Source organism: Bos grunniens, chromosome 5 (assembly GCF_055505025.1).
Source record: "Bos grunniens cultivar Pamir isolate PY7600 chromosome 5, Bosgru_T2T1.0, whole genome shotgun sequence".
NCBI classification, from domain to species: domain Eukaryota; kingdom Metazoa; phylum Chordata; class Mammalia; order Artiodactyla; family Bovidae; genus Bos; species Bos grunniens.
In genome coordinates this window covers 37752541-37779905 of record NC_141169.1, presented here as the reverse complement: position 1 = coordinate 37779905, position 27365 = coordinate 37752541, and the positions used below count along the sequence as shown (strand labels likewise).

Genomic DNA, 27365 nt, shown 5'->3' with positions numbered 1-27365 from the left:
TAAAGTTTATAGCCCCCAAAATAATCAAGACTAATTTGTTATTAAACTATGAACTCAGCAAACGTGTTAACACTGTATAGTATCAATTCAGAGCATAGTGTGAAAAAAAATGTGTAATAGAATAAAACACATTTAGTGGGTTTCAAGGTTATTGAAAGCATGCAGAATGAATTAAGATTTTCTTTTTAAATCCAAAAATACATATATAACCATAAAACACCTTACATACCTCCTTCCATCTGTTGGCTTTCCATGAAGGGCATCGGACAGATCTACAAGCTTTATGCGTTCGAGGTTTCCGTAGATGACTGCAATATTTTTCTTCTAATTTCCCGTGGAATTGGTCAATGCAAAGCACCTCACGGTATTTTAAACCTTTACCACAGGAAGCTGAGCACTGGAAGATAAATATGAATGCACTTGATTCATTTTACCTTGACTGATTTATCTATAAGAAGCAGGAAATGAAACAATCAAAACATCATTGCTTTGATATTTTCATCAAATTATACTTTGATATTTCTAAGGAGAGAATTTAAAATTTGCCAGTCTGCCCTAGACCATAAATCAATGTTGGTATCATAAGGTAACCATTTATATTATAAAAAGTATTGATTAACTACCATACACTAAGCACTCTGCTGGCACATAAATGCTTTAGCTTTTTTAAGATTAAAGACTATCTGCAACTAACTACCGTTACCACACATATTCTAATAAAAAACTTGCTTTCAATTTTGTACGGTCATGTCCTACTCTATTTTTAACCCTATATGTCTTGCCACAGTGCAAACTATGTTTTGAATGTTAAAAAAAAAAAAAAAACTCTCAAGGTAGGAAAATATGAGAAAGCAGAAAATTTTTTTTCAGTACATTAATTTATTTGGCAGCATTGGGTCTCTATTGTGGCACGTGGGATCTTTCATTGCAGTGCACAGACTCTAGTTACAGCACACGACTCTCCAGTTATGGCAAGAGGGGTTAGTTGTTTCATAGCGTGCGGATCTTAGTTCCACGAACAGGGATTGAACCTGCATCTGCTGTATTGGAAGGCAGATTCTTAACCACTGGACTACCAGGGAAATCCTCCAAATTTATTTTTTTTAAGCATGATTCAATTGAGGTTTTTTTTTTTTTTAATCAATCTGGCAATGGTATCATTCCAACACAAACCCTCCAAAATATTTTGCAGAAAACTAACTAAAATCTCTGTAAATATACAGGTTAAATAATTTGGCTTCTGTTTTCAACCAGTTACCATTTTATGAGTGAAGTCATTGCAGAGGAGAAGAGCTGGGGCTCTAGCACTAAATACCAGCTCTGCCACTTACTAGCTGGGTGATGTTAGACATATTTCACCCCCTGTCGAAGCCTCGGTTTCTTCATTATAAAGATGATAATTTCACCAATATTACTGGTTTATTATGAAGATTAACATGAGATAAAGTGTATGGACTGTCTGGCCCTGTTACACATGGTGCATCCTCAGGGAGTATTAGCTTCTCCTACCATTTTCCTTCATAAACTCTCAGGATATTGATAATTTTCAGCATGATATATGCACCAGGGAAGAGTTAAGCTAAGAAGACATGGATTCCAGATAACTCCTGTCATTCTCCTGGAATGGCTGGTCACATATGGTTTCATTTGAAAACATATACTGAGTTCTGAGAACATTAGATAATATATTATGCATTTTATGTATGAGTTCAAAGACTGCATATCTAATATAGACTACATATTGCCTAAATATTTTAAATTAAAAAATGAATAGTTTGAGGATAATTTACCTTTATTAGATTGCAATGGTATATCCCATTTGAATAGGCAATTAATTGAACTTGTTGCCTTGATTATTAAGACTTATTACCATATCTGAGATGTTCTCTTTCCCTTAACACCTACACCCTTACATGTGACTTAAAACATATTTAATTCTGTGTGAATTGCTAATGGATCTTCATAAATTGTATTGTGTTCATTCCTTCTTGCTACTGATCTTCTCTTTCAGATCTACCTTTCTGTATGATGTACTTCCCCTGGCTGTTTATCTTAGGTACTTCCCTGCCTGCTTCTTGACTTCAGTGTTTATTTTTTTTTTTCAAAGAATATAACATATTTTATACTTTAGTATAAAGTATACTAAACTTTTAAAAATCACATACTGTTGAATAGCAAGCATATATTATCAGGGAGTATACATGCATGTTCACACATAGAAGAATGCTTTTACCAGCAAGGACCTACTACATAGTACAGAGAACTACACTCAAAATTCTGTATTAACCTATAAGGGAAAAGAATATGAAAACTAATAGATATACATGTATATATAACTGAATCACTGTGCTTTACACCTGAAACAAACACAGCATTGTAAATCAACTATATTTCAATTAAAAATATATTAAGCTGCATTTTAAAACACACACACACAGACACACAAAGAAAGTTTTTCTTCTCAGGTTCATATAATTTTTTCTAACTTTTCAATTGTGACCTTTTGAACAAAAGAGCATTCATTACTCTCCCTGAATGTCCCTTTTAAACAGTAATCATTTGTGAATATTCATGATATGAATGCAGCAATACTTATGGAAGATGGGAAAACACTTATTATTTTATTCTTTCTGTGAATATTATCACGTTTCTACCATACCAAAAGTAGCATATAAGTATAGATTCATTAAACAACTTTTGCCTTTGATTTATCCTCAAAGTGCTTGTAATCCAAATGACACATATCACCTATTAAATGAATAATGTCAGTTCAGTTCAGTTCAGTTCAGTCACTCAGTCGTGTCTGACTCTTTGTGACCCCATGAATTGCAGCACGCCAGGCCTCCCTGTCCATTACCAACTCCCAGAGTTCACTCAAACTCACGTCCATCGAGTCAGTGATGCCATCCAGCCATCTCATCCTCTGTCGTCCCCTTCTCCTCCTGCCCTCAATCCCTCCCAGCATCAGAGTCTTTTCCAATGAGTCAACTCTTCACATGAGGTGGCCAACGTACTGGACATCACCAGATGGTCAACACTGAAATCAGATTGATTATATTCTTTGCAGCCAAAGATGGAGAAGCTCTGTACAGTCAGCAAAAACAAGACCAGGAGCTGACTGTGGCTCAGATCGTGAACTCCTTATTGCCAAATTCAGACTTAAATGGAAGAAAGTAGGGAAAACAACTAGACCATTCAGGTATGACGTAAATCAAATCCTTTATGATTATACAGTGGAAGTGAGAAATAGAAATAGATATAAGGGACTAGATCTGATAGAGTGCCTGATGAACTATGGAATGAGGTTCATGACATTGTACAGGAGACAGGGATCAAGACCATCCCCATGGAAAGAAATGCAAAAAAAGCAAAATGGCTGTGTGGGGATGCCTTACAAATAGCTGTGAAAAGAAGAGAAGCGAAAAGCAAAGGAGAAAAGGAAAGATATAAGCATCCGAATGCAGAGTTCCAAAGAATAGCAAGAAGAGATAAGAAAGCCTTCCTCAGTGATCAATGCAAAGAAATGGAGGAAAACAACAGAATGGGAAAGACTAGAGATCTCTTCAAGAAAATTAGAGATACCAAGGGAACATTTCATGCAAAGATGGGCTAGATAAAGGACAGAAATGGTATGGACCTAACAGAAGCAGAAGGTATCAAGAAGAGGTGGCAAGAATACACAGAAGAACTGTTCAAAAAAGATTTTCACAACCAAGATAATCACGATGGTGTGATCACTGACCTAGAGCCAGACATCCTGGAATGTGAAGTCAAGTGGGCCTTAGAAAGTATCACTACAAACAAAGCTGGTAGAGGTGATTGAATTCCAATTGAGCTATTTCAAATCCTAAAAGATGATGCTGTGAAAGTGCTGCACTCAATATGTCAGCAAATTTGGAAAACTCAGCAGTGGCCACAGGACTGGAAAAGGTCAGTTTTCATTCCAATCCCAAAGAAATGCAATGCCAAAGAATGCTCAAACTACCACACAATTACACTCATCTCACATGCTAGTAAACTAACGCTCAAAATTCTCCAAGCCAGGCTTCAGCAATACGTGAACCGTGAACTTCCAGATGTTCAAGCTGGTTTTAGAAAAGGCAGAGGAACCAGAGATCAAATTCCCAACATCCGCTAGATCATCAAAAAAGCAATAGAGTTCCAGAAAAACATCTATTTCTGCTTTATTGATTATGCCAAAGCCTTTGACTGTGTGGATCACAATAAACTGTGGAAAATTCTGAAAGAGATGGGAATACCAGACCACCTGACCTGCCTCTTGAGAACTTTGTATGCAGGTCTGGAAGCAACAGTTAGAACTGGACATGGAACAACAGACTGGTTCCAAATAGGAAAAGGAGTACGTCAAGGCTGTATATTGTCACCCTGCTTATTTAACTTCTATGCAGAGTACATCATGAGAAACGCTGGACTGGAAGAAACACAAGCTGGAATCAAGATTGCCGGGAGAAATATCAATCACCTCAGATATGCAGACGACACCACCCTTATTGCAGAAAGTGAAGAGGAACTAAAAAGCCTCTTGATGAAAGTGAAAGTGGAGAGTGAAAAAGTTGGCTTTAAGCTCAACATTCAGAAAACGAAGATCATGGCATCATTAGATGGGACAAAAACTAAGATCATGGTCCCATTTTTCATGGGAAATAGATGGGGAATAATGCCAGAGTACGTCTTAAATAATATTACTCCATAAAGATCAGAATAAAAATATAAGACAGTAAAAAAACATTAAAATAATACAATAAAATTTATGATTAAATTAAGACAATCATGAAAAATAGCCATTTCTTTATGGGATATTTGGTAAGCACTCAGGAAGATGTGATACTTAAACTCAGTCTTGAAAATGTAGGTTTGTTGATGGACAAAGGTGGATGGTCTTATATATTTGTTTGTTGTGTCTTATCTAGACATTGCCGTTGTGTCTCTGTTTTTCAGCATTCTCATAATTTTTTTATCAGTGCCAAGAATCCAAGAATCTCACAGTAAACATGCAGTAAATTGTTGATGTTTTTTATAAGAATGACCAATTCACTTAACGAAACTATGTAACATAAGAGGAGACATTCAGCCAAAGATACTACTTTAGAATGAACAATACATTTTCTCTATAAGCAACATCTTTGTATGGAATGTAAACTGTGACACTATAGTTCACTGCTAAAGTGAAGACTGGCTTCTCCTCATGTAACTCAAAGTCTCCTTTGATTCTTTCTCTTCTTTGTTATTCTAATCTGTAACCAAGACTATGGTTAAACATAATTTTAAGCATATTGCTTTTTTTCTTTGCTTAAGAACTGACAATGCATCATTATTGTCTTTAATGGTGAGCCAAACTTACACTCTTCTTTGCTTTCTTGATCCACCAAATTTCAGTCAACATCCCTTTCCAACCTCGTATTCTGTTTCTTTTCAACACACAACCTTTGCTCTAATTAGGCATAATATGATTACTTTCCCTTTAAGGTGACATCTTCACTCACCGCAATGCCTGACTGGTATTATTTCCTTTTACCTGGACTACTCACTTGCCCTGGTGTTTCTAAATAGTATTTATCTTTAAAGCTTAAAGTCAACTCTATGGACACATATCATTCACTTGTCTGAACTCTTCTGTCTCACTCTGCTTTTAGCATTTCATCATTTTCTATTTTTGTCTCATCCTTTGTCTACCCAAAGTTCTAGAAGTCAAGGACCTTTTAGATCATCCAGGTGACCCACAACTGGTAGGTACAATAAATATCAACTGATTAATTGATGGTGATCCTGGGTGCAAGCAGTTCTAATTTGTTTTTATTAAACTCTAAAATAATTTATTAAAACAACTTATATTTCCATGAAATATATTCATTGGTATTAAACTCAAGGTGCTCTAAGAAAGATAGACAAAAAATATAAAATCAAAGAATTGCTAAGTAAATTATGCTTCAATAACACTTTTAAAGAACTCTTTCCCCAAGATCTGAAAAGGAATAGATATATTATTTTGTCATGTCTGATGAATTTCATGTGGGGATTTAAGTAAGAGAATATGTTATGCAAAGAGTCATGTTTTAGTTGGAATGAGGCAGTCACATTGTAAATAAGTAGTGAAATATTACTTTCCCTCTCTCAAACCACAATACATTCTGAGTTGTAAAGATCCTAAAAAATAGCTTATTTGGTAGAAAGATTCAACTTGGCCATTCTTTTCTCTGGGATCCCAGTAACTCTTTCCATTGCTTTTCTCTATTTTATGTCCCTGATACAATTTTATCTCCTTGAAGATATATTAACACTGTATAACTCATTTCCAGCATGCTTCTCAGAATTTTTTTCTTTAAAAATCACCTCTACACCTTTGACAGACAATCTCCTTCTGAGATTTTTCCATAAATACTGTAGAGGATTAGTTACAGGAAGTGGTGACATTAAATACAAGTAACCTGAATTGACTATTCTTATAAATTAGGTGAAGACACGTGGCTATTTAAGGAAAACAGAACATATGAAACAAATGTAGAATTTGCAAGCCCTAAAAATGCAATGGAATATCCAGAATTGTACAGGCTGGGTGGCACATTCAATCCCAAAATGGACAGTTGGAATTAATGAGTCCATTTTCACATTATTAACTTTGGAGCAAAAGTCTAGTTTTTCAAGTGAAGTTGTATATAATTACAGAATAAGATTCCTTCTGATATTATAAATGTGGACTATTGCTCTTTTTGTTTACATATAAGGATACTATAGAAGAATAAATAGACAATTTGTGAGAAACTTGTTGATTAATTCTACAAACTTAAATTGCAAGACAAAATAAAATAAGGAAATGAAGTTTATCTAGCTCCAGTTCTAGGAAATGGGAAACCATGGGGGGCTGGTGGTGTGTGCGCGCACATTAGACTTTCATAAATTTTAATGATGATCTAGGTCTCTATCATCTCTGAAAGTACTGGGAAACATACTGATACTGGGTTAATTAGTTTGTATCCTAATTAAAAAAAAAATAGCCCTGAAGTAACTATTACACTGTACATTAGCCATATGTAAATTGCCTTTTATTGACAACAAACTGGGTGACTTTAGGTAATTTTTTAAATCTCATTCAACCCCTATTTTTCACATGTAATATTAGTAAAAGAACAACTATTTCATATAAATGTCTGGGTAAAGGTAAGGAATGGAGGAGGAAATGGCAACCCACTCCATTATTCTTGCCTGCAAACTTTCACAGACAGAGGAGCCTGGCAGGCTACATACAGCCCATGGGGTCACAGGGAGTCAAACACAACTCAGCACATGTCATGACATGACACAAAGGTGAGGAGAAAGAGATTTTTTAAACAAGAGAAATGACCAGACTCAGAAAACTCTAAAGAATTTATAAAGCTATAGCAAAATGTAAAAATAAAATTAATAAAGAATCCTGCAAAATATAGTGTTGATTACATGAAGGACATCCTTGAAAATGTCTCTCATAATGTAAAAGAAAATGGGAAGATGACATAAAGAATATCGTTTCCTGGAAAATGCTTTGCTCATCCCCATCCCTTTGTACATGTAATTTCCTCCAATCCTAACACCTTTCTTCCATTGCATCCCTACAAATTTTTCAATGCTAAATTTTAAATTACTTTCCCTTCCTCCTTTCCTGATATCAGAGCCCAGACTAGATTAGGTGTGGCTCTTACACAGCTTTTTTTCCTCAATACTCAGTTACCTGTTCCATGTCTCATTTACCTGCTAGACTATAAATTCTCCTGGGAACAGACCTACTGCAGGAAATCATGGAAAATGAAAAAGAACCCAGAATCACTTGTTTCTAATTAAATGTGTTATGAACTATTCTTCGTATCAAAGGAAGAAGTAATTCCTGTGTACCATGAACCATAGGTCTTCTAAAATAATAGCTATTTCACTGGTGGTACATAAGCTGACTTAGATGATATGTTTTAAATTTAATGCTTATTTTACATAGCAATGGTCACCCTCAATTTTAGCTAAGAAGTAGATTAAAAAAAAAAAAAAGAACGTAAAGTTTGGCCTACTGAATAACAAGTGAAGTCAAAGTTAAGTGTAAGAATTAATTACTAATTATTTTAATTAAGTTTGACTAGAAGGAGCCTGGCAGACTACAGGCCATGGGGTTGCAAAGAGTCGGACAAGACAGAGTCACTAACATACAATTTATAAATACATTTAGAAGTGTATCTAGACTAGAAATTTGACTAGAAATGTTTATTTCAATGCTCCTGCATAGTGTTTTCTATGAACAAAGGAATATATTTTTGTTTCTATGTTCCTTATGTAAATTTTAGCTAAATAACTCTAAGGATAAGTATTAAAACTAACATATGATTCTAAATATTAGAAAATTATTATTATAAATACCTAATATTAGAAAAGAGCTCTAACATTAACAGCAAGTTCTACATTAAATATTTTTAATGACTATCAAGATAAGCAAACAATCAGCGAAAGTACAGATTTTAAAGGAAACCTCAGAAATTCATATAGATTCTTGGTTTTCCACTTAAAATTTCTAAATTAATTTGATATATAGCCTAAATAATTTCCAGTTTTCTAAACGGACTTCAGTCAGTAAATTTGGTGATGGCCCCATTTTCAAAGTGAGCAGAGTTAGTCATTCATGGTCAATTCATCATAACTAGAAGTATCTTGTAATAATAAAAGTACAGCTTCCTTAACACTCTTATTCAATTGCTGATAAGGAAAATATTAAACTATTATCAAAATTTGATGGTACTATGTAAACATTTTATTCAATATTACACTTTTTCACAAACCATTTCAGGGATGGTTAAAGTTACAACATTTGGTTTTTCAGCTATCAGAAATACCTTGACTTTAGTTTTACAAAAAATGATGTTATACAAAAAATGATTAACAAGCAAATGTAAAACTGAATATAAATAAGTTGAAAGTGAAAGTGTTAGTCACTTAGTCATGTCTGACTCTTTGCTACCACATGGACTGTAGTTCGCCAGGCTCCTCTGTCTATGACATTCTCCAGGTAAGAATATTGGAGTAGGTAGCCTTTCCCTACTGGGGGATCTCCCCCATCCAGGAATCGAACCCAGGTCTCCCACATTGCAGGCAGGTTCTTTAACATCTGAGTCACAAGGGAAGCCCTATTAATCAATTTATCTTTGCTTTTCAAAATTTTTGGATTTTTCTGATTGTTTTTTGAAACTAATTCTTATGTCATTAGGCAATCTGATGAAGAAAAAAATTTTTACTTTATTTCTAGATATTGCATCATCTCTTTGTTTCATATACAGAAAGGTTCACAGTCATTAGTTGAAAAAGTAAAAGCTCACAACCAGATGACTGGATGTCATGTCTACCTGATTGCTTATGGTATGGCAGATATTAGCTAATTTCTTCAAACAACCAAGAAAAATCTGCTACCAAGTGACAAAGGGGTTCACACAGAGTCTGTTTTAGGAGAGCTAAACTCACAGAAATGCAATCATTCAATACACCTTCTTACTACAAACCCAAAATCCTTTCTATCAGAACAAGGGAAACTGACTGAGAAGCATCAATTTACCAGGAATAAAATGGAGTGATGTAGATTTAAACACAAACATATCATAGTAGCTAAAACATAATTGGGTATTTGAAATGTCTTGCTTGAAACACTTTAAGAGGATTAGTTGTGTTTTTTTTAGTCCTTGTGGAAACTCCAAAAGTATCAGTGGATTTCTCTGTAGGAATATGTATTATCTTTGTTTTGTACTTTTCAAAACTAAACTATCATATACTTCTGTAGCAAAGCTAAATTTAAAATTTTTCTCATGGGATATATTTGATCATTATTTTTCTAGACAATTTTTTAGAATGACATTTTCATGATCATGTTAAATGTCTTTGTAACACGAATGAAACACAAGATTTGTCTATGAAATGACATATTACAAAGGGAAATAATAGAGCTTCAGGTCAAACAGACCAGAAATTAGATATCCTGTTGAATAAAACACTATGTATGTTTCATTTTTCTTTCTGATTTTTAAGAATAAAGAAGCTAAACAACAAACAACAACAACAACAAAAACAGGCCAAACCTAAACCCAGGAGCAGCATGGTTTTTGAAATCTCAGGAAGCCAATGATAACTATCCACCTAAGAGAAAAGCCCCACTACAGAAAAACTGTGGGCTTCCCAGGGGGCACTAGTGGTAAAAAAAACAACCCTGCTGCCAATGCAGAAGACACAAGAGATATGGATTTGATCCCTGTGGCAGGAAGATCCCCTAGAGGAGAGCATGGCAATGCAGTCCACCATTCCTGCCTGGAGAATCCTGTGGACAGAGGAGCCCGGGGGGCTACAGTCTATAGTGTCACACAGAGTGGAACACAACTGAAGCAACTTAGTGCTCATGCATGCACAGAAAAATATTAGATATGAATTTTGTACAACTACTTTGTAATTAAGAGCATTCCCTACAATGCTAGAATACTGTTTAAAATAGAGCTCCTAAATTATTAGAGAAGTAAAACATTAACATAGCAAGAAACAGCCAAAGTATAGTAGAGTATCTCTGTGTTTAAACAGAAGCACACACACAAAAAAGTCAAAATATGCATATTAAATGTAGTGTCAACTCTATAAAATAGTACTGCTACTGTTCCTTTAATTCGATGCATATGTGCAGTAAGGAGCAAGATACTAAATCTATCAACAGGGACCCCATTCACAGTATTTCCTGAAAGATTATACTTAGAGTTTTAAAGTTTAATGGAGTCTGAAAATTTCCTTTTTAACCTGTTACAGACACCCTTTGACTATGTAGCTTTAACAACCCAAGACAGCATTTGGTTTTTAAAACATGTACTACTGAAATATTTCATTCAGTTGTACTGCATCTGATTATATATAAAATTTGAAAATTCAGACATCTAAAACATTTCAAGTCAGGTTTATCTGCAAAGATGTTTGAGTTTCAACTTAAAGGACAAAGAAACATATGCTTAATAATAAACATATCCAATACATTTTCACTATATTTATATCATAAAATTAGAATATTTTAATTTCTATTTCATGTTCTAAAATTTTAGAGTATATATGTATATATTTATGAACAAACACAAAATACATTTACAATTCAAAACTAATCAATACAACATGATTATCTCATGCATAATTCATTTGGCTAATTCAGTTGTAAGTAATGCTTAAAGATAATTTACTATAATATGGAAAAGTTTTGTGATTATTTTTTAATGTAAAACCCAAAGCAAAATTGCATTAACTCAAGCAAGTATTTTATACAGAAATTTTCACTTATCATACATTATTTTCCACACACAAACACTAGAAAATCAGAATGAAAAATCATCTCAGTAAATGATAACTAAAATATTCAATAATTGGATTCATTTTCTTCAACAATAAGACCTGACAAACAATCATTACAAACCCAGAAACATAAGTTACTGAACTCAGGTTTATTGTGCTAGAAGTAACAGTAAAGTGAGAGTGAAGTCTCTCAGTCGTGTCTGACTCACTGAGACCCCGTGGACTGTAGCCCACCAGGCTCCTCCGTCCATGGGATTCTCAGTAAATGTATTTTTAATTCAAAACGTAAGCACTATTTGTAGCAAAAAATTGTCAAGAAAAACTTCTATTAATTTAAAACTTTAGTTTATTGTTTTAACTTTCTAATAGTATGGTTTGTGTGTATTACAAAGGAGTAATGCACATTTCAGACTCCTCTATAAAATCTGCTTAGCAAGTGGAACTCATCGAAAGACTTCCTGTTCAGAGATTTTATCGACTCTCTGAGTAACACAAATCTTTACAATTATATGGCCACAAGACTGGTAAAGGTCAGTTTTCATTCCAATCCCTAAGAAAGGCAATGCCAAAGAATGCTCAAACTACCACACAATTGCACTCATCTCATACGCTAGTAAAGTAATGCTCAAAATTCTCCAAGCCAGGCTTCAACAGTACGTGAACTGTGAAATTCCACATGTTCAAGCTGGATTTAGAAAAGGCAGAGGAACCAGAGATCGAATTGCCAACATCTGTTGGAACATCAAAAAAGAGTTCCAGAAAGACACCTATTTCTGCTTTATTGACTATGCCAAAGCCTTTGAGTGTGTGGATCACAAGAAACTGTGGAAAATTCTGAAAGAGATGGGAATACCAGACCACCTGATCTGCCTCTTGAGAAATCTGTATGCAGATCAGAAACCAGCAGTTAGAACTGGACATGGAAGAACAGACTTGTTCCAAATCAGGAAAGGAGTACGTCAAGGCTGTATATTGTCATCCTGCTTATTTAACTTATATGTGGAGTACAAGAGAAACACTGGACTGGATGAAGCACAAGCTGGAATCAAGATTGCCTGGAGAAATATCAATAACCTCAGATATGCAGATGACACCTCCCTTATGGCAGAAAGTGAAGAAGAACTAAAGAGCCTCTTGATGAAAGTGAAAGAGGAGAGTGAAAAAGTTGGCTTAAAACTCAACATTCAGAAAACTAAGATCATGGCATCCGTTCCTATTACATCATGGCAAATAGATGGGGAACAGTGGCAGAGACTTTATTTTGGGGGGCTACAAAATCACTGTAGATGGTGATTGCAGCCATGAAATTAAAAGACACTGACTCTTTGGAAGAAAAGTTATGACCAACCTAGACAGCATATTAAAAAGCAGAGACATTACTTTGCCAGCAAAGGTTCATCTAGTTCTTGCAGTAGTCATGTATGGATGTGAGAGCTGGACTATAAAGAAAGCTGAGTGCTGAAGAATTGATGCTTTTGAACTGTAGTGTTGACTCTTGAGAGTCCATTGGACTGCAAGGGGTTTCAACCTGTCAATCCTAAAGGAAATCAGTACTGAATATTCATTGGAAGGATTGATGCTGAAGCTGAAACTCCAATACTTTGGCCACCTGGTGTGAAGAACAGACTCATTGGAAAAGACCCTGATGCTGGGAAAGATTGAAGGTGGGAAGAGAAGGGGACAACAGAGGATGAGATGGTTGGATGGCATCACCGATTCAATGGACATGAGTTTGAGTAAACTCCGGGAGTGGCTGATGGACAGGAAGGCCAGGTGTGCTGCAGTCCATGGGGTCACAAATAGTCAGACAGTATTAAATGACTGAATTGACTGAACTGAGGGAAAAAATATCATTGTCAATATGAGACTAATATGCTGCTACTGCTGCTAAGTTGCTTCAGTTGTGTCCAACTCTGTGCGACCCTAGAGACAGCAGCCCATCAGGCTCCCCTGTCCCCGGGATTCTCCAGGTAAGAACACTGGAGTGGGTTGCCATTTCCTTCTCCATGAGAGACTAATATAAATCTTGTCTAATTTTAACAATTTGTTATGGGTCATTATTGTGTATTTACTTTTTCTTGATGTTTTTATATAAATGACAACAACTGGGACATTACTTTTGTTAGATGGTATGGCACATTCCATGATGCAAACCCACTCCTATTTTATCCCCTGGGAGCTTACATTCAGAACCATGAGCATCTGCTTTCCTGAATGGAAAAAAACAGAAAACTATTCAGTGTGGGTGGGCCATAAAAAGTTAACGAAATCAGAAAAATAACTAACTGAAACCTTTAAAAATATATTGACTTTCAAGGCATTACTTACTATGGTAACATTTACAAAATTCTTAAAATCAAGTGCTAACAAAATAGCAGGATTTACCATTTCAAGTTTCTTCAAATGTTTTTGCACTAGCTGTGGGAATTAGCAGAAGTCAAGCCAAGAAATTTGCTTTCCAGTAGGGTTATAAGGGTCTGAAAAGGAATATGTACCGAGAACTCTCCGATGAGAAATAAAAAATGAGCTCTATGAAGGCTTTGATAAGGGAAAAGTCAAAGTTGAAATTAAAGGAATAATATCCACAGCACCTATTTATGTCTATTTGTCATATGCAATAAAACTTGTGAGAGTGTTATAGGGATTAATTCTGAGTGATTTTAAGCTAATTTTAAAATCATCTTAATCAGATAAAAGTAAATTATTTATGTTAAAATTTAAGGTTGGGTTTTATAGTTTTTACCATTGTGGTGTGGAAAATAGAATAATAAAAAAGACATGAGATTAGAATCACAGACCTACACTTGAAACTCAACTGTCAGCTGTTGAACAGCCTTTGGCCAGATGCTTAACCTTTCTGGTCCTCAGTTTTCTCATCATAAAGTGGCAATAACAGCACCTCAGGGTGCTTGTGAGATTAAAGGTGATAATGGATGAATGAATCTAAAACAGTGCTTAACACAATACTCTAACGTCATATTAAACCTCTTTTCCCCTGTCTTTTTTCTTCCTTCACAGATCCTCAGAAAATATAAAATATGTCATGAAAATACAATCTATGGTGTAGGTTTCTCTGTTAAACACTCGAATGGAACAGGTGCATTGTTCAATGCTCTTACATTTAGAGATTATTCATAGGTGAGAGAAGGAGGGTAACCACTTCAAGTGAATTTCAGTAAGATCCTATCTTGTTTTTCCTGCAAAAAAAATTCTGTTTACCAAGATACTAAAAAACACATCAGACATACCTCAAGTTATTTCAGAGTGGAGAGAACGAAAAGAAAATAGAATAGAAGGTGAATAGACATATGGTCAAAAAACCATAATCAATTTCAGTTAAAAATGGTGGAGCGACCATATGTATTCATTTACCCTCCCTGATCGATTTTCATTTTCAACCCACAATATCAAAGTAAATAAAATAGATTTGGAAGACGCAAGAAGAGAAAAGAAGACCAGTGTGAAGCAAGACAACCTTGTACCAGCAGGACCAGTGAGTGGCTCAGTACCTGGATGCAACAAGGAAAGCTACAACTCCTCCACTCCTCCTCAGGCAGTGAGTGAAAATTGCTCAGTCCTGTCTGACTCTGCAACCCCATGCAGTCCATGGTATTCTCCACGCCAAAATACTGGAGTGGGTAACCTTTCCCTTCTCCAGGGGATCTTTCCAACTCAGGGATCGAACCAGGTCTCCCGCATTGCAGGCAGATTCTTTACCAGCTGAACCACAGGGGAAGCCCAAGAGTATTGGAATGGGTAGCCTATCCCTTTACCAGCGGATCTCCCGACCCATGATTCAAACTGGGGTCTCCTACATTGCAGGCGGATTCTTTACAAACTGAGCTATGAGGGTAGATTAGGGGTTTATTTTACAGAGAAGTTAAATGTGGGAGCCCCAGAACTGAGGATGCTGGAGGACCAACAAAGGAATTCTGCACATTGAATTCTTGACCCTTGGTCTCTTGGCACATAATACTCTTGCTCACAGGCAAGGCATTCCAGGGTCCTTTGAGAAACGGAGACTCCAAGAGAAAAGATCTAAAATAGTGACTTACAGGGGGAATCACCCGCCACTAAACTCTATCCAAATGCAGTTTTATATCAATTCTCTATTGCCTAACTCTTAAGTAAGAATGAGCTGCAGAGGATTATCAACTTTAGGGGAAAAAAAAAAATTCCTTAGGAAAACCAGAAAACCACTCCGACTCTTATCCTTAAAAAAATGGGTCCAAAGGATAAACAGACAATTAAGAGAGACTCTCCCCTCAAAAAATAGTTATTAATGTGAGGTAAACTAGATGTTATATGGACAAAAGAATAGACTAGGATGACCCCAAATAATGAGAAGGCAAGAAGAGACTTTGAATTAAACATATAATAACATTAATAATTCAAGAGATGGCTTAGACATTGACAAAGTTTCCCATTAAGTAAAACCAAATGATAGAGATAGACCATAAGATAATAAAAACAAAATTCAAAAACTCTAATATTCAATGAGAAAGAGTTGAAGAAAAGAAAAACAAAGAAAATAGTTGCATAGATATTACCAAAGAAATAATAAAATTGATTTTCTCAGCACAAATCTCCTTAATGAAAAGGCCTATAGAATGCCTATGGATTTCCCTGGTGGCTCAGATGATAAAGAATCCACCTGCAATGCAGGAGACCTGGGTTCAATCCCTGGGTGGGGAAGATCCCCAGAGAAAGGAATGGCAACCCACTCCAGTATTCTTGCCTGGAGAAATTCCATGGACAGAGGAGCCTGGCAAGATACAGTCCATGGGGTCGCAGACAGCTGGACATGACTGAGTGACTAAGAACAGCACATAGCATGGCATAGAATGCCTAACAAAGTGAATTTTAAACACACACACACTAAGCCACTTCATGCAATATCAGAATAACAAGGACAAGGATACCAAAGTTTCAGTGGCATAGGCAGAGTCAAAGGCACTTACAACAGGGATTCAGAATCACCAGATTTCTCAAAAGGCTAAAGAATAAGATAAAGCCTTAAAATTCTGAGGGAAATTATTTTTCTGCTAGAATTCTATAACTAGCCAAGTTATCAAGGAAATATGAGGACTGACTAAAGACATTTTCAGATTTGCACAAAAGGAAAAATGAATCTCCCATTTTTCATCTTTTAAGAATATACAGGGAAAAGTGCTTTCATATAAAAGAGTAAATAAAAAAAGTAAATGAGATGCAAGAAAAAGTCATCAAAATAGAAATTGAGTGAAAAGACCTCACAGGATGAAAGAATGATCAGCAAGGTTAAGTTCATCCTAACCAGATCGGAGGGAGAAGATCAGGGTTTGGGGGTGGGTGGCTCTGGGAAATGTTTAGGAAAGAGAAACTATCTGAGCATTTAGGGGAAAAAAATTAATAGAGCTTTTATGTAACTGTTCAAGCTTAAGAGAAAAAATAATAATTGGAATGTTAAGAGAAACTAAGCAAATTTTTAAAGGATGCAATTATTAACTCCAGGAAAATCAAAGAGTTATTCAAGAAAGGAGCAGTGCTTCAAAGTACATTACTTGACTTCACAGTGACATAAGAAAAACTATCAACTGAATCAAAATTCATTTGGGGTACTTCCCTGGTGGTCCAGTGGTTAAGAATCTGCTTTACAATGCAGGGGACATGGGTTTGATCCCTTGTCAGGGAACTAAGATCCATGTGCCATGGAGCAACTAAACCCCCATGCCATAACTACTGAGTCTGCATGGAGAACACTATTCATTACTTTATGAAAACATGAAGAGCATGCTTCCCAATTTACTTTTGACATAAAGTTAGAAGGATTTATTTAACTGACAAAGGATTAATCTCCAAAATATACAAGCAGTTCATGCAAACTCAATATCTAAAAAACAAACAACCCAAGCAAAAAATAGGTGGAAGACCTAAATAGACATTTCTCCAAAGAAGACATACAGATGGTCAACATGAAAAGATTTTCAACATAACCCATTATTAGAAAAATGCAGATCAAAATTACAAAGAGGTATCACCTTACCCAGTCAGAATGGCCATCATCAAAAAATCTACAAACCATAAATGCTGGAGAGGGTATGGAGTAGAGAACTCTCCTAAACTATTGGTGGGAATGTAAATTGGCACAGCCACCATGGAGAACAGTATGCTAAGTCATTTCAGTCGTGTCCGACTGTGTGTGACCCCATAGACGGTCTCCTACCAGGCTCCTCTGTCCCTGGGATTCTCCAGGCAAGAACACTGGAGTGGGTTGCCATTTCCTTCTCCAATGCATGAAAGTGAAAAGTGAAAGGGAAGTCGCTCAGTCATGTCCGACTCTTAGCGACCCCATGGACTGCAGCCTACCAGGCTCCTCCGTCCATGGGATTTTCCAAGCAAGAGTACTGGAGTGGGGTGCCATTAAGAGAACAGTATAGATGTTCCTTAAAAAAACTATAAAACAATGGCACCCCACTCCAGTACTCTTACCCGGAAAATCCCATGGACGGAGGAGCCTGGTAGGCTGCAGTCCATGGGGTCGCTAAGAGTCGGACACGACTGAGCGACTTCCCTTTCACATTTCACTTTCATGCATTGGAGAAGGAAATGGCAACCCACTCCAGCGTTCTTGCTTGGAGAATCCCAGGGACAGGGGAGCCTGGTGGGCTGCCGTCTATGCGGTCACGCAGAGTCGGACACGACTGAAGCAATTTAGCAGTACTACTATATGACCCACTAATTGCACTACTGGGTTCATAATCTGAGAAAACCATAACTGAAAGAGACACATGTACCCCAATGTTCATTGCAGCATTATTTACAAAAGCCAGGACATGGAAGCAACCTAAACACTCATCAGTAGATGAATGGATAAAGAAGTTGTCGTACATATATACAATGCAATATTCAGTCAGTTCAGTCGCTCAGTCATGTCTGACTCTACGACCCCCTGAATTGCAGCACGCCAGGCCTCCCTGTCCATCACCAACTCCAGTGGAATATTATACCAATGGAATATTACTCACTTGTAAAAAGAAATGAATTGGAATCATTGGTAGTGATGTGGATGGACCTAGAGTCTGTCACACAGAATGAAGTATGTCAGAAAGGGAAAAACAAGTATCATATATTAACGCATACATGTGGAGTTGAGAAAAGCAGTACAGATGAACCTATTTGCAGGACAGGAATAGAGATGCAGATGTACAGAAGGGACATGTGGCTACAAAGGGAGAGGAGAGGGTTAAATTGGGAGAGTAACATTGGCAGATATACACTACCATGTGTAACATAGCTAGATAATGCAAAGGTTCTGTATAACACAAGGAGCTCAGCTCAGTGCTCTGTGATGATCTAGAGGAACGGCATGGGGTGGAGGAGGCTCAAGAGGGAGGGGATATATGTATACTTCTAGCTGATTCACATTGCTGTACAGCACAAACTTACACAGCATTGTAAAGCAATTATACTCCAATAATAAAATTTTAAAAATAAATAAAACGAATCCTTTCACTGGAAAAGAATTTAAAAATAAAATTCAGATATAAGAATTTAAAAAGATATGTGAATCCAAAATATTACAGAAAAATGGAAGTTCTATACTTTTGCTTAAAAATATCTACTGCTATGGATAAAAAAAATGATTCATAACCCTATCATATACTATACATATTAGGCTTATACTGATGTAAATAGTATAAAAAAAGACTAGGTGACAACTAGGAACTGAATTTTGATGCAATATTGATTATATTGGGCACAGTGTTCATATCAAAGGTGGCAATGTTCTTTCTAGCTATATTCTTAACAGTTAGACCAATTTTGCCAATGAGTGAAATTCTAGATGTCAGATTTTACAAGAGTAATGATAAGGTGATTGTGATGATTGAAGAGCTGAACAAAATAGATATATTTAATGAGGAAAACAGAAAAATAGCTGCCTTCAAATATTTGCCCTGTGGAGAAGGAATTTGATGTATTCTTACTTCAGGGTACAGAATGAAAGTTACAGATGAATATTTCATATATATCAATTTCAGCTCAAAATACAGAACAGAAATCACATAATTTTCTTAGAAAGAAGTGGGTTATGTTGTGTTATGCATAGTCTCCAACCTTTAGAAATGTTCATCAATATAGAAACTGTGTATAATTCAGATGAGAAACTTAATAATGTATGCTTTGTGTAGTAGGATATGAAAGAGGAAATTGTAAGTCTTTCCCAATTTTAAAGATATAATACCAAAAAACGTAAGAAAACAGTATTTTTAAAATATTTCAAATATCACAACAATCTCTTTAGATACATATATTTAGGGGTTTATTTTAAAAATTGTATTATTTACTAAAGTGAGAAAATGAAAATTTCTGCACCCATGAATTATAGGACATCCTTCAGTTGGAGAATATGCCATCCTTTAATTCTTAAGAATTTCAAATAAATTTTATAGTTTGATATTGCTTCATTTACTATGACGGAGAAGGCAATGGCAACCCACTCCAGTACTCTTGCCTGGAAAATCCCATGGACAGAGGGTCCTGGTGGGCTGCAGTCCATGGGGTCGCTAGGAGTTGGACACGACTGAGCGACTTCACTTTCACTTTTCACGTTCATGCACTGGAGAAGGAAATGGCAACCCACTCCAGTGTTCTTGCCTGGAGAATCCCAGGGACGGGGGAGCCTGGTGGGCTGCCATCTATGGGGTTGCACAGAGTCAGACACGACTGAATCGACTTAGCAGCAGCATTTACTATGACATAGGTATCGAGTGAAATCCTGAAGTTATTCCCAGACTTTTAAATTTTAATTTCTGATAAAATAGTTTTGAAAAAATAATCTGTTTTTTATTACAACAGATGTAAAATAAAAACATTCCAACTAATTTCTCCTTTAATAACTTTTCTAGAAACTTCCTAAGCACTCTATATGGAAACATTTTCCCAATAGATAAGGAAGTGAGTTTTATTTAAAAGTTTTCTCCATATTTTGACTTTAAAAGTAACTATAAAGAAATCCTCATAGTTTGATAGTGACACAGTCACAAAAAACTTGAAAGTGAAAGTGAAAGTCACTCAGTCGTATCTGACTCTTTGCGACTCCATGGACTATACAGTCCATAGAATTCTCCAGGCCAGAATACTGGAGTGGGTAGCCTTTCCCTTCTCCAGGGAAATCTTCCCAATCCAGGGATTGAACCCAGGTCTCCCACATTGCAGGCAGTTTCTTAACTTGAAGAAAATATTTAATTTCATAAAATACAAAAAAAGTCTCCAGTGCTCTTCTCAGTTTAAACCATAATCTTAAATGGCCTATTTAATATATCTAAATAAATAGCATATCCTTCTTAGCACAATAAAAATTTAGATATTAGGATGATTTTCATGTTTAAATGATGTATCAACAAAAATACTTAGATTTTCTATCAAAGTATGCATACACATTAAAGGTGCTGAAATAAAGAATAAATGAGAATTCTAAACTTAATAAGGTCAGAAACCATATCTATAAACGTTTACCGAATAAATGTCATATAGAAAAAATGTATGAGCAAATACACACAGATCAGATCAGATCAGATCAGTCGCTCAGTCGTGTCCAACTCTTTGCGATCCCATGAATCACAGCACGCCAGGCCTCCCTGTCCATCACCAACTCCCGGAGTTCACTCAGACTCACGTCCATCGAGTCAGTGATGCCATCCAGCCATCTCATCCTCTGTCGTCCCCTTCTCGTCTTGCCCCCAGTCCCTCCCAGCATCAGAGTCTTTTCCAATGAGTCAACTCTTTGCATGAGGTGGCCAAAGTACTGGAGTTTCAGCTTGAGCATCATTCCTTCCAAAGAAATCCCAGGGTTGATCTCCTTCAGAATGGACTGGTTGGATCTCCTTGCAGTCCAAGGGACTCTCAAGAGTCTTCTCCAACACCACAGTTCAAAAGCATCAATTCTTTGGCGCTCAGCTTTCTTCACGGTCCAACTCTCACATCCATACATGACCACAGGAAAAACCATAGCCTGGACTAGACGAACCTTTATTGGCAAAGTAATGTCTCTGCTTTTGAATATACTGTCTAGGTTGGTCATAACTTTCCTTCCAAGGAGTAAGCGTCTTTTAATTTCATGGCTGCAGTCACCATCTGCAGTGATTTTGGAGCCCCCCAAAATTAAGTCTGACACTGTTTCCACTGTTTCCCCATCTATTTCCCATGAAATGATGGGATCGGATGCCATGATCTTCGTTTTCTGAATGTTGAGCTTTAAGCCAACTTTTTCACTCTCCACTTTCACTTTCATCAAGAGGATTTTAGTTCCTCTTTGCTTTCTGCCATAAGGGTGGTGTCATCTGCATATCTGAGGTTATTGATATTTCTCCTGGCAATCTTGATTCCAGCTTGTGTTTCTTCCAGTCCAGCATTTCTCATGATGTACTCTGCATATAAGTTAAATAAGCAGGGTGACAATATACAGCCTTTCCTATTTGGAACCAGTCTGTTGTTCCATGTCCACTTCTAACTGTTGCTTCCTGACCTACATACAAATTTCTCAAGAGGCAGATCAGGTGGTCTGGTATTCCCATCTCTTTCAGAATTTTCCACAGTTTATTGTGATCCACACAGTCAAAGGCTTTGGCACAGTCAATAAAGCAGAAATAGATGTTTTTCTGGAACTCTCTTGCTTTTCCATGATCCAGCGGATGTTGGCAATTTGATCTCTGGTTCCTCTGACTTTTCTAAAACCAGCTTGAACATCAGGAAGTTCACAGTTCACATATTGCTGAAGCCTGGCTTGGAGAATTTTGAGCATTACTTTACTAGCGTGTGAGATGAGTGCAATTGTGCGGTAGTTTGAGCATTCTTTGGCATTGCCTTTCTTTGGGATTGGAATCAAAACTGACCTTTTCCAGTCCTAAGATTATTTAAATATGCAGTTTATGTTACTTGAATGAGGTAGAGTTGGATGAACTTTAGTTCTACAAAAATTATACAGAAAGGAAAGTTTCATCTAATTTACATCTCTTTCCTCAAGATTTTTGATGTTGTTGTTCTAATTCTATGGGGTACCCTGTGGGTCAGCAGAGATGAGAAGAATGCAATCTTCTGGTTGTATCTAAAATTAAGATCTTGCAGCAAAATGCTGACTTGGAAACAGGAGCCCATATGAACTCCTACTGTTCTTTTGAGCTTGGACATTGATGTGGGAGGAGCCAAGCCTGGTTATCGTCCCTACTCTGAGATGTGAAAATGCTCCAAAGGCCTAAGAATAAACAGTGAAAAAGTTTCCCTTAGATGGAAGGGTGCAAACTTTGGTGGTAGAATATGGAAACATTTTTTATTAGTGTGGCAGTAAAAATTTCCTTTTATTCTTTCATTCTCCTATAAAGACTATATTCTCACAGAGCACACATCACCATTTATACAGTATAATTTGCACATTTTAATTCTTACACTATATTTAATGATATCCCAAACATAGTGAATAATCTTTAATCACAGAAAATGCTTTTTGGTTCTACCTGTCAGTTTGTTCATGATGGGTAAAATCTACCATAAGAAAGAAACTTCTGTGAATGTTTATATTGTTGTTGTTTAGTTGCTAAGTTGTGTTTAACTCTTTTGAGACCCTTAGGACTCAAAACCCAGACCCAGAGGACCCACCTGGCTCCTCTGTCCATGGGATTTTCTAAGCAAGGATACCAGAGTAGATTGCCATTTCCTTCTCCAGGGGAATCTTCTCAACCCAGAGTTCAAATCTGTGTCTCCTAGATTGCAGGTGGATGGTTTACCACTGAGCCATCAGGGAGGCCCAAATATGTTTATACTCTGAAAGAAAATTACAGCCTATAAACAAAAATGGTTCTACTGTGGATGAGCCTTTCTCTGGCAATTGTAATAACTGGACCAGATTTATGTTCCCCAGAAATCTGATTACTTGTCACAGTATTTTCAATTATGTTTTTATTTAGATTTTGGAACTAGGTTCAAAACTGACCTGGAAAAGGTCAGTTTTCATTCCAATCCCAAAGAAAGGCAATGCCAAAGAATGCTCAAACTACTACACAATTGCACTCATCTCACATGCTAGCAAAGTAATGCTCAAAATTCTCCAAGCCAGGCTTCAGCAATACGTGAACCGTGAATTTCTAAAACCAGTTCAAGCTGGTTTTAGAAAAGGCAGAGGAACGAAAGATCAAATTGCCAACATCCGTTGGATTATCAAAAAAGCAAGAGAGTTCCAGAAAAACATCTATTTCTGCTTTATTGACTATGCCAAAGCCTTTGACTGTGTGGATCACAATAAACTGTGGAAAATTCTGAAAGAGATGGGAATACCAGACCACCTGACCTGCCTCTTGAGAAACCAGTATGCAGGTCAGGAAGCAACAGTTAGAAGTGGACATAGAACAACAGACTGGTTCCAAATAGAGAAAAGAGTACGTCAAGGTTGTATATTGTCACCCTGCTTATTTAACTTATATGCAGAGTACATCATGAGAAATGCTGGGCTAGAAGAAGCACAAGCTGGAATCAAGATTGCCAGGAAAAATATCAATAACCCCAGATATGCAGATGACACCACCATTACGGCAGAAAGTGAAGAGGAACTAAAAAGCCTCTTGATGAAAGTGAAAGAGAAGAGTGAAAAAGTTGGCTTAAAGCTCAACATTCAGAAAACGAAGATCATGGCATCCAGTCCCATCACTTCATGGTAAATAGGGAAACGTGGAAACATTGACAGACTTTATTTTCTTGGGCTCCAAAATCACTGCAGATGGTGACTGCGGCCATGAAATAAGACGCTTACTCCTTGGAAGGAAAGTTATGACCAACCTAGACAGTATATTAAAAAGCAGAGACATTACTTTACCAACAAAGGTCCATCTAGTCAAGGCTATGGCTTTTCCAGTAGTCATGTATGGATGTGAGAGTTGGACTGTGAAGAAAGCTAAGCGCCAAAGAATTGATGCTTTTGAACTGTGGTGTTGGAGAAGACTCCTGAGAGTCCCTTGGACTGCAAGGAGATTCAACCAGTCCTTCCTAAAGGAAATCAGTCCTGAATATTCATTGGAAGGACTGATGTTGAAGCTGAAACTCCAATACTTTGGCCACCTGATGGAAGAACTGACTCATTGGAAAAGACTCTGATGCTGGGAAAGACTGAAGGCAGGAGGAGAAGGGAACAACTGAGGATCAGATGGTTGGGTGGCATCACCAGTCAATGGGCATGAGTTTGAGTAAACTCCGGGAGTTTGTGATGGACAGGGAGGCCTGGCATGCTGCAGTCCATGGGGTCGCAAAGAGTTGGACACGACTGAGCAACTGTACTGAACTGAACTGGAACTAGGTTAAAGTTATATTTCCTGCTATTGATAAATTACACATCAAAACAAACATTTGTCTCAAAATTATGATAGTCATAATTAAATGTATAATTTGTGTTTAGTCTTTTCTTAACCAGTAATATGTACTTAACCTATAATTTGTACTACCTTCTGTCTCTTGATACATTTGTATTTTTACCCTCCACATCTAGTACTGCATAACTATCACTAACACTTTCTAACTGCTACATAAATATCCAGTACTTCTTAGTAGATCAGTGATAATACAAATCAAAGTAATGGAATCTGTAAGTAATGAGCTCTATGTCAACCACTTTTCCTATTGTTCAATACTAAAAATTGTCCTCTTTAGATAGGCACTATTTTATACTCTAAGAAACAAAACCTTAGAAATGTTAAGTAACTTTCTAAAAGTTACTCTGCTAAACAATAGCAATTTTAACCCAAACCTAGGCCTGCTACCACAATTCTTAATCTAAAGATAGAGGAGAGACTTAATATTTAAAGACTCAGGAAGCTTAAGAATAATAGTATTGCTTCAAAGCTTTTTTGGTAAATGAAAAATCATATTTCTCTTGGTAAAGTCAAGATTACATTCTCTTACATGAAACTAACACAAAACCAAGCTATGCATCATCAAATGAGCTCTTCAATCTGCAGTTTGTAATTCTAATACTCATTGCCCCAAATGTTTACTCTCTTCAAACCCAAACTTAATGGATTTGATAATTATCAACCATGACTCTTCTCAGCTTTATTATCTTGACAGTAAAGTTGTCAATATAATAATATCTTGACAAGGTTTTCTCTTACACATCTTTTCCTCCCATTTGCAAAGTCCAATAGTTCCATGAATCTCTCCTCTACCGGCTTCATCTACTCCACTACAGTTTGAGTGCTGTGAGTCATCTGTAAATATGTGATAAAAACTGCTGCTGCTGCTGCTGCTAAGTTGCTTCAGTCATGTCCGATTCTCTGCGACCCCAGAGACGGCAGCCCACCAGCGTCCCCAGTCCCTGGGATTCTCCAGGCAAGAACACTGGAATGAGTTGCCATTTCTTTCTCCAATGCATGAAAGTCAAAAGTGAAACTGAAGTCGCTCAGTCGCATCCGACTCTTAGCGACCCCATCGACTGCAGCCCACCAGGCTCCTCCATCCATGGGATTTGTCAGGCAAGAGTACTGGGGTGGGGTGCCATTGCCTTCTCCTGGTCCCTAAATCATCACCCTAAATTTTTAGAAGAGTCCTGTCCTGGATTTCTCTAGTTTCTCATGTTCTGAATGTTTTCATGATGAGAAATGCCTATTATAAATCTTCCTAAAACACCATTGTGATCCTACTCCAAAAAATTCAATGGCATATAAAAAAACTTAAAGAATTTTCAATTTTAAAACTCTCAAGTATAACACTCATTGTTCCTCCTTGTTGTGGCCCAACTCATATTTCTAACTTTATTCCTGTCCCTTGTCTCTCACAAACCAACTGACACCAGTCAAATGAAACTACTTTTTTTGGCCTCTGGCTTTGGTCAGAGCAGTCTCCAATCTGGTACCTCTTTTCCCACTCAAATCCTATCTATCAGGGCTCGTGCCTTCTTCAGAAAGTCTTACATACATTTATTTCTGTCTTGTTACAGTTATTTGTGTGTGTATTTATTTTTCCCTGAACTGTGAGTCCTTTGAATACAGTATATCATTCTTATTCATCTTGAGCTTTTTTAGCCCAGTACCTATTAAGGATGGACTCTTTATAACCTTGAATGGATTGATGGGAGATTTTTTTTGGCAGCTCAGTAGCTACCATTCCCTTCATAGTTATCTCCAAAGTCTCTGAGTTTCCCTGGGTCACAACTGCAAAATGTCAAAAGTTCAAGAAGATTGAAAATAGCTCAGAGTGGTCTTAGAGGATCACCTTAGAGCACAGTTACAACTGGTATAGAAGAATTTGTTATGTGATCTACCAAAAACTTTGTAATACTTCATTGAATTATCCCAAATATATGAATATAATATGATATATATATCATATGATACCAGTTTTAGTACAAAGGTCATATCACAATAGGACATGATAGAGTAATTTCCTACTGGATTTAGGTACATTAGTGAGTTTAAGTACAATCTTAGGGGTGGGGGAGTACAACCAGGAAGCAGATGATAGTGTCTATGAAAACAAATTACATAATTCCAGTCTTTCCTGTGTAGCGTATGAGATTTTAGAGATGTTACTGAACCTTTAAGTGTATCTCAGAGACAAGATGATTCAATGGAGTACCCAAAACATTTTTAATATTTCTGTTCACATTTGTTTTTATGGAGTTATATGCCAGCCTGTTATGTCAAGCATATAATACATCAGGTATCCTGGCAGGGAGAGCATCACTTGCAACTCACCTTCAGTGTACTCAGCACATGTCACACACACCCATTTAGAAAGATGAACAATTATACACATTTATACATTTGTAACACTCTAATGAGATGAGTGTCATGACACACCGCTGCTGCTTTTTTCTCTGTTTTAGGCCCAGTGTGCTAAATCACTTCAGTCATGTCCAACTCCATGGACTGTAGCCATAGTGTATGTGACTACGTGTAGCCATGTGTAGTCTATGTGACTCCATGGACTGTAGCCTGTCAGGCTCCTCTGTCCATGGGATTCTCCAGGCAAGAATACTGGAGTGGGTTGCCATGCCCTTCTCCAGAGATTTACAC

General features: G+C 36.8%; 1 protein-coding gene across 4 annotated transcripts in view; it reads right to left on the bottom strand.

Annotated features, from left to right (window-relative positions):
• Positions 1 to 27365, bottom strand: part of ADAMTS20 (ADAM metallopeptidase with thrombospondin type 1 motif 20) — a 216930-nt gene that overhangs the window by 60570 nt on the left and 128995 nt on the right. For all 4 annotated transcript variants that reach the window (XM_086399837.1, XM_086399838.1, XM_086399839.1 and 1 more), the window contains one exon: positions 230 to 397. In XM_086399837.1, coding sequence (XP_086255963.1) covers positions 230 to 397 — 168 coding nt within the window. The remainder of the gene's footprint in view (positions 1 to 229; positions 398 to 27365) is intronic.